The 22,059-nt window shown below is 39.6% G+C and overlaps 1 protein-coding gene across 2 annotated transcripts in view; it reads right to left on the bottom strand.

Moving 5' to 3' along the window:
- The window catches only part of LOC124802924 (DNA polymerase lambda-like), a 176,294-nt gene that overhangs the window by 44,328 nt on the left and 109,907 nt on the right, over positions 1 to 22,059 (bottom strand). For both annotated transcript variants that reach the window (XM_047263997.1, XM_047263996.1), the window contains exons 5-6: positions 19,940 to 20,102; positions 6,651 to 6,736 (exon numbers count right to left, since the gene is read on the bottom strand). In XM_047263997.1, coding sequence (XP_047119953.1) covers positions 6,651 to 6,736; positions 19,940 to 20,102 — 249 coding nt within the window. The remainder of the gene's footprint in view (positions 1 to 6,650; positions 6,737 to 19,939; positions 20,103 to 22,059) is intronic.

Below are 22,059 nucleotides of genomic sequence, written 5' to 3'. Positions count from 1 at the left end.
AAGACTACTCTTGTGGCTTAACTTTGAAAATAAAATATTGTTTTGAAGAAAAACCCTGAATTCATTTCCAAAATTTTTGATAATCATACTTAAAATTTTTTTGTACTACCGTTTATGACAGCAGCATCTTTTCAGTAATCTGCTTTAGAGATAATAGTGTAAAGAACTTACAGGAAAAGAACAAACCTTCTACTTTGTTTGTATTTTGACTAATGTGTACCTATGATGTACATAAATAATTAGCATGGCTTACTTCACTTGCAACAAAGAATACAATTAAGTGTTAGAGCTAAAGCTGTGGCTCATACATAAAAATGTTCCCAAAATATGACTTAAAAGATAGTAAGCTTTATATGGGCTTACAAATCTTACTCTTTGAGTCACACTGTTTAGAAAACTGACAATTTTTTCAAGGTTTCCCCTGGTATTCATGGACTAGGCCCCTTAAACATGCATGCATGTCTGAAGGTACAGGCATTGTTATGAAATACATGAAATGTATTCACAGTTGTAAACTTGGACAGCTGTGAAGAAATTTCATGTACTACAAAAATGGTGAGCAGCGTAAGAATGGGGACTACAAAACTCCATTTATCTACTGTTTTCCAATAATCTACGAATTCATCAAAAAGATGGTTTTTGTGAAAAGGTGCAAACAGGGTATGTTCGACACTTCTTTACAACTACTGTTCCCTATTAAAGCTTCAAAATCAGTCTCATTCGATACAACATGTTTTAAGGTGGCCCCATCTCCCCTTCAAAGAATAACTTTAATTTCCAATATGGGCTAACAATACCAAATAAATTGAAGCAAATTACCCAGAAAAATCATACTGCAAACAAACTTTTAACTTTGGCCTATTATATTCATTGATTAAAGGCATGATGAACACTAAACTTTGGACACGTACATTAGCAACACAAGGTTTCCCAATACAAATATCATTCACGCACTCCTTCCCAAATTTCTGCAGAATCAGTTCAAACATGATTTTCATAAAAATTACAAAAATACACTCCTGGAAATGGAAAAAAGAACACATTGACACCGGTGTGTCAGACCCACCATACTTGCTCCGGACACTGCGAGAGGGCTGTACAAGCAATGATCACACGCACGGCACAGCGGACACACCAGGAACCGCGGTGATGGCCGTCGAATGGCGCTAGCTGCGCAGCATTTGTGCACCGCCGCCGTCAGTGTCAGCCAGTTTGCCGTGGCATACGGAGCTCCATCGCAGTCTTTAACACTGGTAGCATGCCGCGACAGCGTGGACGTGAACCGTATGTGCAGTTGACGGACTTTGAGCGAGGGCGTATAGTGGGCATGCGGGAGGCCGGGTGGACGTACCGCCGAATTGCTCAACACGTGGGGCGTGAGGTCTCCACAGTACATCGATGTTGTCGCCAGTGGTCGGCGGAAGGTGCACGTGCCCGTCGACCTGGGACCGGACCGCAGCGACGCACGGATGCACGCCAAGACCGTAGGATCCTACGCAGTGCCGTAGGGGACCGCACCGCCACTTCCCAGCAAATTAGGGACACTGTTGCTCCTGGGGTATCGGCGAGGACCATTCGCAACCGTCTCCATGAAGCTGGGCTACGGTCCCGCACACCGTTAGGCCGTCTTCCGCTCACGCCCCAACATCGTGCAGCCCGCCTCCAGTGGTGTCGCGACAGGCATGAATGGAGGGACGAATGGAGACGTGTCATCTTCAGCGATGAGAGTCGCTTCTGCCTTGGTGCCAATGATGGTCGTATGCGTGTTTGGTGCCGTGCAGGTGAGCGCCACAATCAGGACTGCATACAACCGAGGCACACAGGGCCAACACCCGGCGTCATGGTGTGGGGAGCGATCTCCTACACTGGCCGTACACCACTGGTGATCGTCGAGGGGACACTGAATAGTGCACGGCACATCCAAACCGTCATCGAACCCATCGTTCTACCATTCCTAGACCGGCAAGGGAACTTGCTGTTCCAACAGGACAATGCACGTCCGCATGTATCCCGTGCCACCCAACGTGCTCTAGAAGGTGTAAGTCAACTACCCTGGCCAGCAAGATCTCCGGATCTGTCCCACATTGAGCATGTTTGGGACTGGATGAAGCGTCGTCTCACGCGGTCTGCACGTCCAGCACGAACGCTGGTCCAACTGAGGCGCCAGGTGGAAATGGCATGGCAAGCCGTTCCACAGGACTACATCCAGCATCTCTATGATCGTCTCCATGGGAGAATAGCAGCCTGCATTGCTGCAAAAGGTGGATATACACTGTACTAGTGCTGACATTGTGCATGCTCTGTTGCCTGTGTCTATGTGCCTGTGGTTCTGTCAGTGTGATCATGTGATGTATCTGACCCCAGGAATGTGTCAATAAAGTTTCCCCTTCCTGGGACAATGAATTCACGGTGTTCTTATTTCAATTTCCAGGAGTGTAGATGACATTCAATTTTCTTTTAGCAAATCTGTTTTCCATAATTTCAAACTAATTACGGTTGGGAAGAACATGTTTTCAAGCATCCAAATAATCATGTTTGATTTTCCAACGTGTGCTAACAATACTGAAAATGGCGGATAGATCTTAGGGAATGCACAATGGCTGTCATCCATGTTTTGTTTCATGTGGATTTTATTTTTAAATTGACAAGTAATGTCTCGCTATATTGCGCTGGTCCATGGTGACATTGTCACTACTGCTTGAAGAACATGAACCAGCAACCCCATTGCCACAGGGGCCATGCCTGATAGCTTTGAAATACCAGCCATGCGGGTTTTCTTCATCCAGGTTCCCAAGCCTGTAATTTGGTTTCTCAACCTAGTTTACAAAGTTTTGTGGCAGTACCTGTCTGCTCACAAAGCCATTAGCTATGTACATTATCTCCAATTCTCAGATCTGTAAGTGTATCTCACATAGGTAGCAAGCAAAAAGTAATAATTTTGATTTTCAACTTCTTAACATTTCAAAATTTTTGACCACTTTCTGCTGTTCATTTTCTGGAAATACATACTGTCAGCCAGATGATGGCACTGAAGGAACAGAAAGTGTGAAAATTAGGTGTTGTTCTGACACCCAACAAGCATCCTGTCTTTTGAGCCAATAAAATCGATGAAATGTGGTAGGCAGCATGCAAGATGGCGTAAACTGTAAGCAGTGTCACCACAGACCAATGTAATACAGTGAGACAGTACTTGTCAATATACATATAAAAAAATACGTGCAACAAAATATGGTCAACGGGTTGTTGAAATGTAGCCCATTGCCTTGATAAATACTTGTAAATTTCTCCATCATTTTCAAGTGTTGTTAGCATACATTAGAAAACTGAACAACATTTTCTGGATGCCTGAAAACATGCGATTTCCAACTGTGATTAGTTTGAAATCAATTAAGGACACAGATTTGCTGAAAGTAGACTAATTGTAATTGTTACTGGAAAACCTTATGTTGGTAAGTTGTTGTGTTCAAAGTTTCATGTTAATCAACGAGTATAAGAAGCCAAAGGTGCAGTGCAATTTTTCCAGCTGAATGTTTTAAATTTTTGTGGCACTGTTAGCCCATATCGAAAATTAAACCCACTGTTCTAGTAGGGCGCACCCTGAAATATGTTTTTCGAATGTATAATAAAAAATTGTTTATGTAAAAGTATCAAAGATGCACTGTTTTTACCTTTGCACAAAATTCGTCATCTTTTCAGCAAATTTGAGACTAATGGAAAAAAGTAGTAATAGAATGAAATTTTGTAACCCACACCCTTGTGCTACCAGCCTGTTATGCATTTAGTTTCATCACACATTTTCTCTATGAGATATAGGTATCCGAAGTTTACAATTTTTCTCTCTTTCCTTTTTTTCCCCTCAATGCTGTAATTAATTGTTTCAAATTATCTAGCATTTTTAGCTGGCATTGAATAATCAAAAACATCTTTTTTGTGGTTAAAACCATGTCTTTCTACTGAGTTCAGTTTGGAAAATTTTTATAGAACATAGGATTTTTGAGGTAGCAAGTCAAAAACCTTTGACTTTGCACATAATTTATGCAGTATTGGACAGTGGTACATAAATGTTGTTAGGTTACTAAATGCCAAGTTTCTCATTTTCATATCTTTAGTCCCTGATGTATAAGGAGCCATACTTTGTGAAATTTTTTTGGGTACTTTTCTTTTTGGGCGATTTTGTCAAACATTCTGTGGTTGAATATGGATCGTAAAATTCTTTTCATTATTACTCTTAAGATAATGCATAAAATTGAACAAGAAGGGCAAATTGCATTTCTGTCAACAAAATATTGCCCGAGATATAATAGCTCAAAGTCGCCAGAAAATCACACTCACTCTGCGCAAATTCAAGCACGGAGTCAAACAAGTGATCATATCTCAACCAGTATTGCTTTAATGAACATTACTAAATTTTACCAATGATCACTGGAGATGTGAAAATGTTCACATAAAACTGCATCAACACCCATAGTGGCTGATCAGGAAAATGTTCCAAAATTAGGCGATTTGAAATGGAATGACACTACAGTCCTGAGGAGGTGCAGAAAATTATAAATTTCTGAGCAGGTCCAAGTCCCTGTGAGAGAGGTGGCATAATAGTGGACTGTACAGTCCACAGCAGGAGCAGCAGCAGGACCCAACAATATTGGGATGTCCAGCACTTGAATTAAGGTCGGTCTGCTCAAATTTGGACATAATATGCAAGGCAGAGAAAACACCTTTATTGTTTGCGTATGCAGTATGAATAATTTACTGAGCAGTTTGCACATACAATTTCAACACACTAATGCTCAACATACAAGGTGATAGAAGATGATACTGAGAATCATGTTCAGCTTTTTGAATTTGGAACTTTGGACACATTCATCCATGGTTAGTGTGGAAAGGAAAGATACAAAGCACTCAGACTGGTAGCTGTTGCTTAGTGGAAGCATTAAAGTGGCCAAACGGCATTCAACAAGAAGAGCACCTTGTCCTCAACATAAATGCAGAACATTACAGAAGTAAGAAGCTGGGTCACAAATGTGAGGACCTTAAATAAAAATGAATGTGTTACAGTTGTGGGAAACAGGGATGCATACTGAGTAATATTATCAGCACATAATCAGGCACATAGGTGAACAAGGAAGGAGATGTATGGTCAACACACCAATTGTTCCCTGCCTAAATTGCGGATTGCTGTTAGTTCACCGAAAATGTCATTATGATAGGGGAAGGGGCGGGGGGGGGGGGGGGGGGGGGGGGGGGGGGGGAAGAGGAAGGCTGCTGGGCACTTGGCTGTCAACAGCACGAAAGTTTGTGAGGAAGGTGGGTCTGGTTGAACAAGATGAATACCAACAAAGGAAATCATACCCCAAAATTAGAAATCCTGACCCCCATGTAATGAAAATGTGTGAGGAGGAGGAGGAGGAGGAGGAGGAAGAAGAAGAAGATAAAATGCAAAAATTTGACCCTGAGCTTCCTTAGTAAATTGACATTGCTGTATAAATTATTGACACACCCTCTTAAAAACTCCTAATGTGTTGCACACAATTCCCACTACCTCAGCAATTTATCAAACACAAAAATAGTCCTGTGGCGTTTAACAGCATAATAAAGTCAGCCACTTCACAGAGATGTTGTCAGACTGCTTGGCCCCAATGTGGCACAGCACCATCCTGTCCGCACAAGATATGGAGAGTCTTCCAACACTACCACCAACAGCACTCACAACTATTGTAAATAGTTATGTCTATTCAACCAACGAGATAGAGCAAAATGTCCAATCAGGCTATCTATCCAAGCATTTACCAAAAGAATGTTCCTGATGAGCACATTCACGAAAGTAATGAGACTTTTCACATGCCAACTGGTAACAGTTTTAGATGCTAAATACTCTGTGTCTAACAAAAATAGCTTCATCTGCAGACACTATCAATTCACACTGTTTAAGCTCTGGCACTCACTTGGAACAATCTTATATTTTCAAAATGTGGATCTTTTATTTACCTTAGATATGCAAGCTGTTTTTATCTGCATGATTCCAGGTGAACGAATGAGAGACACACAATTCACAAGATAGTGTGCTGATGTTGGTGGAAGACATTGTTTTGAAACCATGAGTTATCCCTTCATCAGATACTGGGATTGTCTGTTAATTCCCTTCTTATGTTGGTCTATACAAGTGTAAACAAGGAAATTTCTCCCAAACACTGCTTAGGAACTAGAACGTGTTAACTGCTGGTACCCACGGTTTTGAGAAATGTTGAGCTCACTATCTTCTTGCACTCCCAGAATTTCATCATTGTACTCTGCAAGTGATGTGTTAGACTGTTAGACAACAGTTTGTGAAATTGTTCACAGTACATGACAAAATCTAGTACACATGCAGTTAAGTGTTGCCAAGCAGAACAACTACAGCACAGCATAACAGCAGCTCAGTAAGGTAGAACACTGCCAGACCCATATGGGCCAGTTGGTTTACCACACAGTAGTAGCAGATTTTTGTCATTTTATAGCTGTGGTTCAATAACAGCAAATTTCCAACCAATGGTTAATGTACAAATTGAGCTCAGTTTGACATACTTACTCAGTTACGCCAAAGTTTTTTTTTTTTTTTTTTTTTTCCCACACACACAATTTGTATGAATCTCAATCAGAAACCTGTCACTCACCTTTCCACCTGGTAACTGACAGATGCCAAGGTATTTCTTATGTCCTCCACTCTCTTCTATATTCATAAGGTCATCTGTAACCAGTCCTGCACAGAGAAATGTAAACATATTGTAACACAGGGACAGACATGGTTTCATAAGTAATTTAGATTGACCTATCTAAAACAAGGAGGTGATAGATGTTGAAAATTATTAACACATGAAAATGGATTCTGCTGTATATCATGCAAAAGCAAAGTGCAGGAGTGTGTCACAAGATAGTACATAAATAAATACAATGAAATAATAAGCAACCAGTTGCATAAAAGAAAGTTAATTTCTTTACTGGTTTCAGGTATTTAGGGCCCTTCTTCAGAAGGTTGTACCTGTCACATTATTTGCGAGTGCCAATAATAAAGTGCATACAGCAAAATCCCATGGTCATGTAATTCACAGTACCTACATGCTAGTTTTGTGCAGATACTGTGAATTACATGACCATGGTATTTTGCAGTATGCACTTTATTACTGACACTCACAAATAGTGTGATAGATATAACCTTTTGAAGAAGGGCACTAAGTGCTCGAAACCAGTAAAGAAATTAAATTTCTTTTATGCAACTGGTTGCTTATTATTTCATTATATATGACTACAATTGCTGAAGATGGATTAAATACTAGATAAATAAATAAATAAATACACAAAATAATAGCATTATCAATTTGGTAAACCAATATTATGCAATGCCTGATGCTAAATTCTAAATTGTTTATCCTGAAAAATTTGGTGTTCATTTCTTAAATGCTTTTAAAAAATTGCACACTGAGTGCACACTTAGGTGTCAATGGTCAACTTTATTTCTTATTTTATACAGTCTACTACTACACAATTCATTGTTTAATTTTTTGTATGTCGCCAAAGAAAACATGTCAAGCATTATCTCATACCAGTATGAATGTTTCTCCTTCTCTATAATATTTTTGACATTGTTGTTGTTGTGGTCTTCAGTCCTGAGACCGGTTTTATGCAGCTCTCCATGCTACTCTATCCTGTGCAAGCTTCTTCATCTCCCAGAACTTACTGCAACCTACGTCTTTCTGAATCTGCTTAGTGTATTCATCTCTTGGTCTCCCTCTATGATTTTTACACTCCAATGCTAATTTTGTGATCCCTTGACGCCTCAGAACATGTCCTACCAACCGGTCCCTTCTTCTTGTCAAGTTGTGCCACAAACTCATCTTCTCCCCAATTCTATTCAATACCTCCTCATTAGTTATGTGATCTACCCATCTAATCTTCAGCATTCTTCTGTAGCACCACATTTCAAAAGCTTCTATTCTCTTCTTGTCCAAACTATTTATCGTCCATGTTTCACTTCCATACATGGCTACACTCCATGCAAATACTTTCAGAAATGACTTCCTGACACTTAAATCTATACTCGATGTTAACTAATTTCTCTTCTTCAGAAATGCTTTTCTTGCCATTGCCAGTCTACATTTTATATCCTCTCTTCGTCAACCATCATCAGTTATTTTGCTCCCCAAATAGCAAAACTCCTTTACTACTTTAAGTGCCTCATTTCCTAATCTAATTCCCTCAGCATCACCCGACTTAATTCGGCTACATTCCATTACCCTCGTTCTGCTTTTGTTGATGTTCATCTTATATCCTCCTTTCAAGACAATGTCCATTCCGTTCAAATGCTCTTCCAAGTCCTTTGCTGTCTCTAACAGAATTACAATGTCATCGGCGAACCTCAAAGTTTTTATTTCTTCTCCATGGATTTTAATACCTACTCCAAATTTTTCTTTTGTTTCCTTTACTGCTTGCCCAATATACAGATTGAATAACATCGGGGAGAGGCTTCAACCCTGTCTCACTCCCTTCCCAACCGCTGCTTCCCTTTCATGTCCCTCGACTCTTATAACTGCCATCTGGCTTCTGTACAAATTGTAAATAGCCTTTCGCTCCCTGTATTTTACCCTTGCCACCTTTAGAATTTGAAAGAGAGTATTCCAGTCAACATTGTCAAAAGCTTTCTCCAAGTCTATGAATGCTAGAAACGTAGGTTTGCCTTTCCTTAAACTTTCTTCTAAGGTGAGTCCTAAGGTCAGTATTGCCTCACATGTTCCAACATTTCTACGGAATCCAAACTGATCTTCCCCAAGGTTGGCTTCTACTAGTTTTTCCATTCGTCTGTAAAGAATTCGTGTTAGTATTTTGCAGCTGTGGCTTATTGACTGATTGTGCAGTAATTTTCACATCTGTCAACACCTGTTTTCTTTGGCAGTGGAAGTATTATATTCTTCTTGAAGTCTGAGGGTATTTTGCTTGTCTCATACATCTTGCTCACCAGATGGTAGAGTTTTGTCAGGACTGGCTCTCCCAAGGCTTTCAGTAGTTCTACTGGAATGTTGTCTAATCCCGGGGCATTGTTTCGACTCAGGTCTTTCAGTGCTCTGTCAAACTCTTCACGCAGTATTGTATCTCCCATTTCGCCTTCATTTACATTCTCTTCCATTTCCAGAATATTGTCCTCAAGTACGTCGCCCTTGTATAGACCCTCTATATACTCTTTCCACCTTTCTGCTTTCCCTTCTTTGCTTAGAACTGGGTTTCCATCTGAGCTCTTGATATTCATACAAGTGGTTCTCTTTTCTCCAAAGGTCTCTTTAATTTTCCTGTAGGCAGTATCTATCTTACCCCTAGTGAGATAAGCCTCTACATCCTTACATTTGTCCTCTAGCCATCCTTGCTTAGCCATTTTGCACTTCCTGTCGATCTCATTTTTTAGACGTTTGTATTCATTTTTGCCTGCTTCATTTACTTCATTTTTATATTTTCTACTTTCATCAATTAAATTCAACATTTCTCATAATTTCTTCAATAATTAGCAAAATGGCTAAGCAGGGATGGATAGAGAATAAATGTAAGGATGTAGAGGCTTATCTCACTAGGGGTAAGATAGATACTGCCTACAGGAAAATTAAAGAGACCTTTGGAGATAAGAGAACCACTTGTATGAATATCAAGAGCTCAGATGGAAACCCAGTTCTAAGCAAAGAAGGGAAAGCAGGAAGGTGGAAGGGGTATATAGAGGGTCTATACAAGGTCCATGTACTTGAGGACAATATTATGGAAATGGAAGAGGATGTAGATGAAGATGAAATGGGAGATACGATACTGCGTGAAGAGTTTGACAGAGCACTGAAAGACCTGAGTCGAAACAATGCCCCGGGATTAGACAACATTCTAGTAGAACTACTGAAAGCCTTGGGAGAGCCAGTCCTGACAAAACTCTACCATCTGGTGACCAAGATGTATGAGACAGGCAAAATACCCTCAGACTTCGAAAAGAATATAATAATTCCAATTCCAAAGAAAGCAGGTGTTGACAGATGTGAAAATTACCAAACTATCAGTTTAATAAGTCATGGCTGCAAAATACTAACACAAATTCTTTACAGACGAATGGAAAAACTAGTAGAAGCCGAACTTGGGGAAGATCATTTTGGATTCCGTAGAAACATTGGAACACATGAGGCAATACTGACCCTACGGCTTATCTTAGAAGCTAGATTAAGGAAAGGCAAACCTACGTTTCTAGCATTTGTAGTCTTAGAGAAAGCTTTTGACAATGTTGACTGGAATACTCTCTTTCAAATTCTGAAGGTGGCAGGGGTAAAATACAGGGAGCGAAAGGCTATTTACAATTTGTATGGAAACCAAATGGCAGTTATAAGAGTTGAGGGGCGTGAAAAATGGTTCAAATGGCTCTGAGCACTATGGGACTCAACTGCTGTGGTCATAAGTCCCATAGAACTTAGAACTACTTAAACCAAACTAACCTAAGAACATCACACACATCCATGCCCGAGGCAGGATTCGAACCTGCGACCGTAGCGCTCGTGCGGTTCCAGACTGTAGCGCCTTTAACCGCTCGACCACTCCGGCCGGCGAGGGGCGTGAAAGGGAGGCAGTGGTTGGGAAGGGAGTGAGACAGGGATGTAGCCTCTCCCCAATGTTATTCAATCTGTATATTGAGCAAGCAGTGAAGGAAAGAAAAGAAAAATTTGGAGTAGGTATTAAAATCCATGGAGAAGAAATAAAAACTTTGAGGTTCGCCGATTACATTGTAATTCTGTCAGAGACAGCAAAGGACTTGGAAGAGCTGTTGAATGGAATGGATAGTGTCTTGAAGGGAGGATATAAGTTGAGCATCAACAAAAGCAAAACGAGGATAATGGAATGTAGTCAAATTAAGTCGGGTGATGCCGAGGGAATTAGATTAGGAAATGAGACACTTAAAGTAGTAAAGGAGTTTTGCTATTTGGGGAGCAAAATAACTGATGATGGTCGAAGTAGAGAGGATATAAAATATAGACTGGCAATGGGAAGGAGAGCGTTTCTGAAGAAGAGAAATTTGTTAACATCGAGTATAGATTTAAGTGTCAGGAAGTCATTTCTGAAAGTATTTGTATGGAGTGTAGCCATGTATGGAAGTGAGACATGGACGGTAAATAGTTTGGACAAGAAGAGAATAGAAGCTTTTGAAATGTGGTGCTACAGTAGAATGCTGAAGATTAGATGGGTAGATCACATAACTAATGAGGAGGTGTTGAATAGGATTGGGGAGAAGAGAAGTTTGTGGCACAACTTGACTAGAAGAAGGGATTGGTTGGTAGGACATGTTCTGGGGCATCAAGGGGTCACCAATTTAGTATTGGAGCGCAGCGTGTAGGGTAAAAATCATAGTGGGAGACCAAGAGATGAATACACTAAGAAGATTCAGAAGGATGTAGGTTGCAGTAGGTACCGGAAGATGAAGAAGCTTGCGCAGGATAGAGTAGCATGGAGAGCTGCATCAAACCAGTCTCAGGACTGAAGACAACAACAACAACAACAACAACAACAACAACATTTCTTCTGTTACCCAAGGATTTCTACTAGCCCTCGTCTTTTTACCTACTTGATCCTCTGCTGCCTTCACTACTTCATCCCTCAGAGCTACCCATTCTTCTACTGTATTTCTTTCCCCCATTCTTGTCAATTGTTCCCTTATGCTCTCCCTGAAACTCTGTACAACCTCTAGTTTAGTCAGTTTATCCAGGTTCCATTTCCTTAAATTCCCACCTTTTTGCAGTTTCTTCAGTTTTAATCTACAGTTCATAACCAATAGATTGTGGTCAGAGTCCATATCTGCCCCTGTAAATGTCTTACAATTTAAAACCTGGATCCTAAATCTCTGTCTTACCATTATAAAATCTATCTGAAACCTGTCAGTATCTCCAGGCTTCTTCCATGTATACAATCTTCTTTTATGATTCTTGAACCAAGTGCTAGCTATGATTAGGTTGTGCTCTGTGCAAAATTCTACCAGACGGCATCCTCTTTCATTTCTTTCCCCCAATTCATATTCACCTGCTATGTTTCCTCTTCTCCCTTTTCCTACTCTCGAATTCCAGTCACCCATGACTATTAAATTTTTGTCTCCCTTCACTACCTGAATATTTTCTTTTATCTCGTCGTACGTTTCATCAATTTCTTCATCATCTGCAGAGCTAGTTGGCATATAAACTTGTACTATTGTAGTAGGTGTGGGCTTCGTGTCTATCTTGGCCACAATAATGCGTTCACTATGCTGTTTATAGTAGCTTACCCGCACTCCTATTTTTTTTATTCTTTATTAAACCTACTCCTGCATTACCCCTATTTGATTTTGTATTTATAACCCTGTATTCACCTGACCAAAAGTCTTGTTCCTCCTGCCACCGAACTTCACTAATTCCCACTATATCAAACTTTAACCTATCCATTTCGCCTTTTAAGTTTTCTAACCTACCTGCCCAACTAAGTGATGTGACATTCCATACTCCGATCCGCAGAATGCCAGTTTTCTTTCTCCTGATAACGACGTCCTCTTGGGTAGTCCCCGCCCGGAGATCCGAATCGGGAACTATTTTACCTTCGGAATATTTTACCCAAGAGGACGCCATCATCATTTAACCATACCATCATATTTTTGACATGGAAGTTGCAAAATAATGTTTGAGAAAATTACACCAAGAGAAATGCACATTACTGAACATTACTTATATGAAATATTAAGAACAGAGAACATAAGGTATTATTTGGATTACAGAACAGACAGAGATTTCCAATGGAGAAATCAGTCCAGTCATTAACTGCTCCAGTGAGGGTCTGTAAACATAATTGAATAAAATAACAAAAGGCCTGAATATATTCCTGCACAATTTATCTCTGCACATTTGTAAGAGGGTCCAGAAACTGCAAACAGTTACCTCAGGCTCTAAGATATCCCCAATGTGGCAGCTAACACTCACAACATCAACATGTTGTAGTTTGATTGCATCTCGTACTTGATCCGCAATGACAACAGTTGGGATACAAGCATGATGCTGCTCAACAGAGCAGGCTGTAAGGTCTGAGTCATTGCGTGGCCATAGTTTTAGGACAGAGTGATGTTGGACCTGTTTGAAAGCATCAAGCCTTGCTACTCAGCACATGAGTGATGGCATTTATCTGTGTAATAGGGGTTTCTCTACAATGCATTTAGCCAGTGCCATGCCACACAATGCACAGTATTGAACTGCTGAAGGTCCACAACAGCTGCAGTGGTCCAGCATAGAGCCAATATTCTGGATGAAGCTGTACAGTTCATTACACCTGTGTGGACATGGTAATGGTCACTCTAGTTGTGCCCACACTGTGTAGACTAGAATCCAGCAGATCAATCTTCTAGTGGTGACTGCCATTACATTTTCACTACACCTTACTGGTTTCCCATGACTGAATGAGGCATAACACTATTTTTTCCACAGCTGGGCACACACACCTCTGCAATGTTGGTCACTTACACCTTGCACTTGGTTCAAAACATTCTGGTAGCCTGGATCTATTTTGGTGTTTTTGGGTCTTGCAGTTTTCACAACTGGTAGTGCATAATGGACAATGAATACATCAGTGTGCTAGTTACAGTGTGTATTTACTACAAAGAATAAACTTTTAATCATTATGTATGAAATATAAAATATCATCTTCAGAAAATTGACTTGGTGAATGAGCATACAAAAGTAATGAAGTATACATAACAGCAAATAACTACAAAAATGAAATACTATAATATTTTAGAAAAAAAAGCTGACATGAAAATCATATGTTTATAATCATCTGAGAACGAAAAAAAAAAAAAAAGGTTGTTTGGAGAGTGACACTGTTGTCTGGGCAAAGACAGAAGTATAAACTTTAAATTTTTGTTTGTGACTGGTTTCTTTCACATGATTTGTTTTCATGGTAAACGATTTTTTATAGACTTGTTTTGTTCAATATTTAACCAAAAAGTGGAAAGTCTGTTTCAGAGAGAAAATTACACAAAAAAATCACCATACATCAGGTGAGGTGTAAACTTGGGAAAAAATCTCAGAAGAAAATCCCATAAAATCATGAAAACTCATGTCCTGAGCACAAAAAGAAATGAGGAAAATTGTGTCAAACGGAACAAGTCACATATCAAAAACCAAGTTGCAATAATCAATTTATGGAGCAGCCTTTTAAATAGTTCACGGTTAGTCACAACCATTTTACACCACAATTTTGTACAAAATTTAATTTACTGCAGAAAATAAAACCCTTGCGCTACAGATGAACATATTTGCATTTTGTTCAATCCCGCGTCCGACCATCCTGTTTTAGGTTTTCCATGTTTTCCCTAAATCGCTCCAGGCAAATGCCAGGATGGTTCCTTTGAAAGGGCATGGCCGACTTCCTTCCCCATCCTTCCCTAATCCGATGAGACCAATGACCTCGCTGTTTGGTCTCTTCCCACAAACAACCCAACCCAACCCATTTGCATTTCACCACATGAAGGGATTATGTATAAAACACACTGTGGTTCAACACACCTGCCTCTCTAACTAAAATATTGATAATTTCCATCCTACTTTTGTTTAGCATTTACAAACTCTCAAGAGCACACATGCACATGAAAAATCAAGTTCCTGACCACAAAAGCACAACAGAACCATTATACTATTAATATGTTTCATCCTACAGCAAAAGGAACCACATGATTTGGACATACTGGTAAATCTTTATTTGTGGGTTTAACCTGCAAACTGAATTTACAATAGATTATGAATAAGAAATGCATTAAAGTAGCAAATTATTTTATTTGCACACATTACAGATATTTTTGATATTAAAAAAAATCATTCTGTGTATCACTGTATGTCTTTGTGGACGGTATTTCTTGTGTGTACGAGTACTCCATGCTTCTCAGTACTTTGTTTTTCCTTATGTTTGAAAAAAAAAAATGTCTTGTAAAGTCTAAGTGTAAGACAAGTCACTTTTTGTGTTTGAGATGACCATTCAGCTAATGAGCCTTGTGGTGGAATGATTACTACCAAACATTCACTGTAACCAATCATGAAATTCATTCTTCACAACTGTGTTTCTCATGTAGAATATGTGCAGAGAAGCACTCAGCGGCCAATAGATGATGAGAAAGCTTCTCATAATATGAGTATTTCTCAATTAGCTTCAACTTTGCACCTGGGGATAAATTATATCCAGCTTCCAATATTCTGGTTATAATCGAAGGAAACAAATGGCTTATGCATCATGTGACTCAAATAATAAAGGAAAACTATATTGTCCTGTTTTTACAAGATAAAAGAAGTAGTCCATCTTGAATTTAATTCCCAACCAGTCATAGTTAACTGACATTTGAATGATAAACAAATAAGGTGAGGTACTACAGAAAAACTGGCCTACATTCTGGCAACCAAAGGCTTAGATTCTCCACCACGAAAACTCTCCTGCTATCCTAGCAATGGGTTCTGATAGTTTCTGGCCAAAAACAAAAGCCAGATAGCTTTGCACTCACAGTACTTACTAAATCTACCCCACCCTCCCTCCCTTGGTTTCCTAAAATGACAAAGGAATTATTTCCAGAACATTGGAGGCACTGGCACTGTGCAGTGGACCTTTGGAAGGATTTTAGAAACAATGTCCATCAGGAAATGAAGCAGCGTGACAAGTGAGTTACAATTACACATTATGGTCAGTGTCAGAGGGTATAAAGAAGAAAATCCAAGCAGCCCCAATATGAGCCTTAGTTTTTCAGATGCTAGTGGAATGCATATGACAACCTTTCTATACTTTATTTATTCATTTTCTTTGGGTGGGGGGGAGTAGGGTCACATATCTTCTGTGTCGTTTACATTTTAAAACAGATGACCAACTGCTCCTCTTCTTTCTACAATTTCTGTAGTAAGTCCCCCCCCCCCCCCCCCCCCAGATGTTAAATCAAGCACACAATCATAAAAACTTTGTATTGACATTGTCCTGTGTGCCTTTGTTGTTCATAAACAAGGACTGGTTACCGTAAACCATTATTAATTACAACTGACAAGAGCTGTTTACACCAAGACTGACATCAGTACACTAACTAAATAGTCACATAGTTCTCTTACCGGTTGCTGAGCAATTCTCAGTTCTCTAGTGTTTTTAACATTTCAGGCCAGGTCCACTGCAGGAGTCAAAATATGTAGTACACACTGATTGCAAACATTCCTTCTCAGATACCTCTGAAGCTTAGTTTCTAATTCTCTGCTCAACCTAACAACAGCACTCAAGGATGATATAAAAAGTCATCAATTGCTTCTCGGGTTTTATTTGATTACACATTACTTTACTCTACTATAACTCAATTTTTGGTCCACTTTGAAACAAGCTCAATCAGTTGTTCTTATTAACTGTTGAAGCTCATCTGCACTAGAGGCAAAAAAATAGTGTCATCACCAACTAATGGTGGATCAGATATCTTCCATAAACAAGTATTTGTTAATCTCTTTCGTAGAATACAGATCTGGAAAAATCCATCTGATCTGCTAAGAATAATTGTTGTGATGTGGAATCTCACTGTCTGACATATCTTTCAATTGTGAATCATCCACTATCCCACTGAAGACTAACAGAAGCTGTGACACAGATATATACTTTTTTCAGCCCACTAACACAGGCCAAATCAGTATTATGTTTCTCAAGGGATGAGAGTACAGACTTTGTTGAAACTGAGTCAAAAGTCTTCTCAAAATATATAGATCCCAGAAAAAGATGTAGCTCATACTCACTGCTCCATTTTATAATTTCAGTCATGATTTGCAAATTGTCACTATGCCATATTGATTTTTAAAGCTTGATTCCTGCTTTGGTTTGATAAAATCCAAAGTCTTTTCTATGCAATTTGTAAAAACTTTAGGGAATATCTTTTAAACTATGGGTAGGTTAGATCTGTTGTTGATTTGGTCTTGTCTGACTGTCTTCTTTCTTGTGAAGATGAATAGTTGTAGCACTTTACCAGTTTTAGAGAAACTGGCTACTTTCATAGACACCAAGTACATAATGAATAGGAAAATAGGAACGCGGGTAAGCTACTACAAACAGCTTAGTGAACGCATTATTGTGGCCAAGATAGATACGAAGCCCACACCTACTACAGTAGTACAAGTTTATATGCCAACTAGCTCTGCAGATGACGAAGAAATTGAAGAAATGTATGATGAAATAAAAGAAATTATTCAGATAGTGAAGGGAGACGAAAATTTGATTGTCATGGGTGACTGGAATTCGAGTGTAGGAAAAGGGAGAGAAGGAAATGTAGTAGGTGAATATGGATTGGGGCTAAGAAATGAAAGAAGAAGCCGCCTGGTAGAATTTTGCACAGAGCACAACTTAATCATAGCTAACACTTGGTTTAAGAATCATAATAGAAGGTTGTATACATGGAAGAACCCTGGAGATACTAAAAGGTATCAGATAGATTATATAATGGTAAGACAGAGATTTAGGAACCAGGTTTTAAATTGAAAGACATTTCCAGGGGCAGATGCGGACTCTGACCACAATCTATTGGTTATGACCTGTAGATTAAAACTGAAGAAACTGCAAAAAGGTGGGAATTTAAGGAGATGGGACCTGGATAAACTGAAAGAACCAGAGGTTGTACAGAGTTTCAGGGAGAGCATAAGGGAACAATTGACAGGAATGGGGGAAAGAAATACAGTAGAAGAAGAATGGGTAGCTTTGAGGGATGAAGTAGTGAAGGCAGCAGAGGATCAAGTAGGTAAAATGACGAGGGCTAGTAGAAATCCTTGGGTAACAGAAGAAATGTTGAATTTAATTGATGAAAGGAGAAAATATAAAAATGCAGTAAATGAAGCAGGCAAAAAGGGATACAAACATCTCAAAAATGAGATCGACTGGAAGTGCAAAATGGCTAAGCAGGGATGGCTAGAGGACAAATGTAAGGATGTAGAGGCTTATCTCACTAGGGGTAAGATAGATACTGCCTACAGGAAAATTAAAGAGACCTTTGGAGATAAGAGAACCACTTGTATGAACATCAAGAGCTCAGATGGAAACCCAGTTCTAAGCAAAGAAGGGAAAGCAGAAAGGTGGAAAGAGTATATAGAGGGTCTATACAAGGGCAATGTACTTGAGGACAATATTATGGAAATGGAAGAGGATGTAGATGAAGATGAAATGGGAGATACGATAATGCGTGAAGAGTTTGACAGAGCACTGAAAGACCTGAGTCGAAACAAGGCCCCCGGAGTAGACAACATTCCATTGGAACTACTGACGGCCTTGGGAGAGCCAGTCCTGACAAAACTCTACCATCTGGTGAGCAAGATGTATGAAACAGGCGAAATACCCTCAGACTTCAAGAAGAATATAATAATTCCAATCCCAAAGAAAGCAGGTGTTGACAGATGTGAGAATTACCGGACAATCAGTTTAATAAGCCACAGCTGCAAAATACTAACACGAATTCTTTACAGACGAATGGAAAAACTAGTAGAAGCCTTCCTTGGGGAAGATCAGTTTGGATTCCGTAGAAATACTGGAACACGTGAGGCAATACTGACCTTACGACTTATCTTAGAAGAAAGATTAAGGAAAGGCAAACCTACGTTTCTAGCATTTGTAGACTTAGAGAAAGCTTTTGACAATGTTGACTGGAATACTCTCTTTCAAATTCTAAAGGTGGCAGGGGTAAAATACAGGGAGCGAAAGGCTATTTACAATTTGTACAGAAACCAGATGGCAGTTATAAGAGTCGAGGGACATGAAAGGGAAGCAGTGGTTGGGAAGGGAGTGAGACAGGGTTGTAGCCTCTCCCCGATGTTATTCAATCTGTATATTGAGCAAGCAGTAAAGGAAACAAAAGAAAAATTCGGAGTAGGTATTAAAATCCATGGAGAAGAAATAAAAACTTTGAGGTTCGCCGATGACATTGTAATTCTGTCAGAGACAGCAAAGGACTTGGAAGAGCAGTTGAACGGAATGGATGGCGTCTTGAAGGGAGGATATAAGATGAACATCAACAAAGGCAAAACGAGTATAATGGAATGTAGTCGAATTAAGTTGGGTGATGCTGAGGGTATTAGATTAGGAAATGAGACACTTAAAGTAGTAAAGGAGTTTTGCTATTTGGGGAGCAAAATAACTGATGATGGTTGAAGTAGAGAGGATATAAAATGTAGACTGGCAATGGCAAGGAAAGCGTTTCTGAAGAAGAGAAATTTGTTAACATCGAGTATAGATTTAAGTGTGAGGAAGTCATTTCTGAAAGTATTTGTATGGAGTGTAGCCATGTATGGAAGTGAGACATGGACGGTAAATAGTTTGGACAAGAAGAGAATAGAAGCTTTTGAAATGTGGTGCTACAGAAGAATGCTGAAGATTAGATGGGTAGATCACATAACTAATGAGGAGGTACTGAATAGGATTGGGGAGAAGAGGAGTTTGTGGCACAACTTGACCAGAAGAAGGGATCGGTTGGTAGGACATGTTCTGAGGCATCAAGGGATCACCAATTTAGTATTGGAGGGCAGCGTGGAGGGTAAAAATCGTAGGGGGAGACCAAGAGATGAATACACTAAGCAGATTCAGAAGGATGTAGGTTGCAGTAGGTACTGGGAGATGAAGAAACTTGCACAGGATAGAATAGCATGGAGAGCTGCATCAAACCAGTCTCAGGACTGAAGACCACAACAACAACAACAAGTACATAATTTACTTTTCCAATCATGTATTACTTTCATTTCCTGCTAATTTGAAAGTGAAGCAATTTTATAAGTGTTCCATGAAATATAACCATTGTAACTGAGTAATTCTCAGTAGCTATGTATGCCCTTCGTATTTATCAGTAGTCTGAGTTGTGGTTAAGACCCTGCTTCTACGAGCATTTATTGACCATTACGTGAATGGAAGGACTTACCACATGCTCTGAGCCTCTTCAATAATTCCACTAAAAAATTGTTTGAGATCACTTCCACAAGCAGGAGAACATCTATGTCACCACATGTTGGCTTTCCGCGACGGTAAGAACCACAGAGTATGACGGAGATGTCTGTCTCAATTGCTAAGGCATTCTCCTTTACCTACAAATTAATTAATCCTTTTATTAATATATCACTACCTACTAAAAACTACAAGTCTTTTTACACACAACTAGAAATTACAGAGAGGAATATAAACAATGATGCAAGAAGAAATAGCCAATGATCATCTATAGGTAGTACTACAGTAAATTCCTCTTTGACATTTTTTTGTCTATATGTGAAGGCTAAAATCAGGATCTACTGTACTGATATTGACACAGTTTTCACTAATAGACATACTGATTCACATGGAAAGTTCATGTACAAGTGTAAGTCAATAAATAAGTTGCAAAAAAGGATAGAAACAATAATAATCAAAATAACTTTCTTACATATATATCACTTTTCTACATATTCAGCCCATACAGTCACACACTTTTCCCATCTTCCTACAAGTACTTAATAGCTGACGGCAAAGAAATCTTTTGGTTGGTGCCATAGCCCACATGTAACTCCTTCGGTTTTGGCATCATCACTTTCAAAATGTTGGCCATCCAAATGAAATTTTAGGGGCTCAAACAGATGAAAGTCACTGGGGGCTACGCTGGGACTGTAGAGAGGATTTTTCAAGTGTTTTCCCTGAAGTTTTCATAACAGCTCCTGTGTTTGTCTTGCTGTTTGAGGGTGGTCATTATCATCTCGAAGGATCACTATATTTTGTCAAGAGGCCAGAAGTTTGCATTGAATGGCCTGTTGAAGTTCCTGCTGAGCAGTGCAATATGACGTGGCATTAACTGTCTCACTGTGATGCTGGATTTCATCAGTGAGACCCTTGGCAAGTGCCAAAACATGATGAGCATAAACTTGCAGACTGATGGAATGGTCTTGGACTTTTTTGTTGTTGGGCACTGTAATGTTTCCATTCCATGGACAATCATTTGGTTGTCCTCCATCTCAACTTGTGCCATTCAGTCCTCTCTTTCCTCCGAGTACAGAACGAAATGCTGCAAAGGCAGGTACTATGTTCATTTTGTTTTCCTTAGTCAACATGTATGCATCCAGTGAGCACAAACTTTATGAGACTTCAGCAGCTCATGTATGATAATGTAAAAGGTTCCATGTGAGCAGTCTACAGCACACACTAACTCATCGATTATCAAAATTTGGTTATTACAAATGATCTGTTGCACACACTACACTGTGGTTTCAATTGCTACTGCCACAGGATGACTAGGACATTCCTGATCTCTGACGCTTTGCCCTCCCTTAAGTTTTGGACCCATTCGAACACAGCTTTCTATGATGAACAGCTGTTGCCACATATGGGACACATTTCGCGATACACTTATCCTATAGTACGTCATTTGGTTCACAAAAATTGCACGATCACCTTCTGTTCTACAGTGTATATTCCTGCAGCATACCAGCTGTCTCACAATGGCTGCCATGTGATGCCCCACAGTCTCTATGACAAGAACACATCTGCTGCCGAATGTGTATCTATAATTTAAAAATGATATGGTAAACTGATTTTGGAGCATTCTATTGACTTATCCTCATATCTAATTTATTATGCCAGACAAGTTGTCTGGCTGCAGATACTTACTGCTAGCCCTGCGAAACCAGGGCAGATCACTAGTACACCTAACAAGAGAAGGAAAACAATATCTCACTTTACAAACATTTTTTCCCCTTCTGTGCAAATAAATACAGTCATGCACACACAACTATACTATGCCTGCTGCTGTGGCCCACTTTTGGTTAGGGCTCTATTGGAGGAAACAGAAAAAGTGAACAAGTGTAAGGGGAGCAGGGACCAAGGATAAAGCTATGTTGGGGAAAAGGGAGGAGATGAGTGGGGGGGGGGGGGGAGGGAATTGGAAGGGAGGGCAGGTGGATTCAAAAGAATGAAGGGTGACTTATTCCTTTGAGGGAGGAGGAGTGTTTGCAAGGTAAGGGAGAGACAAGTGAAAACATTTTAAAGTGATGGCAATAAGGGACCATACAAAGAGAGACC

The sequence above is a fragment of the Schistocerca piceifrons genome, chromosome 6 (genome assembly GCF_021461385.2).
Source record: "Schistocerca piceifrons isolate TAMUIC-IGC-003096 chromosome 6, iqSchPice1.1, whole genome shotgun sequence".
In the NCBI taxonomy this organism is placed as follows: Eukaryota; Metazoa; Arthropoda; class Insecta; order Orthoptera; family Acrididae; genus Schistocerca; species Schistocerca piceifrons.
Note: the sequence above shows the minus strand (reverse complement) of the source record. Positions and strands in the feature narration are given on the sequence as shown.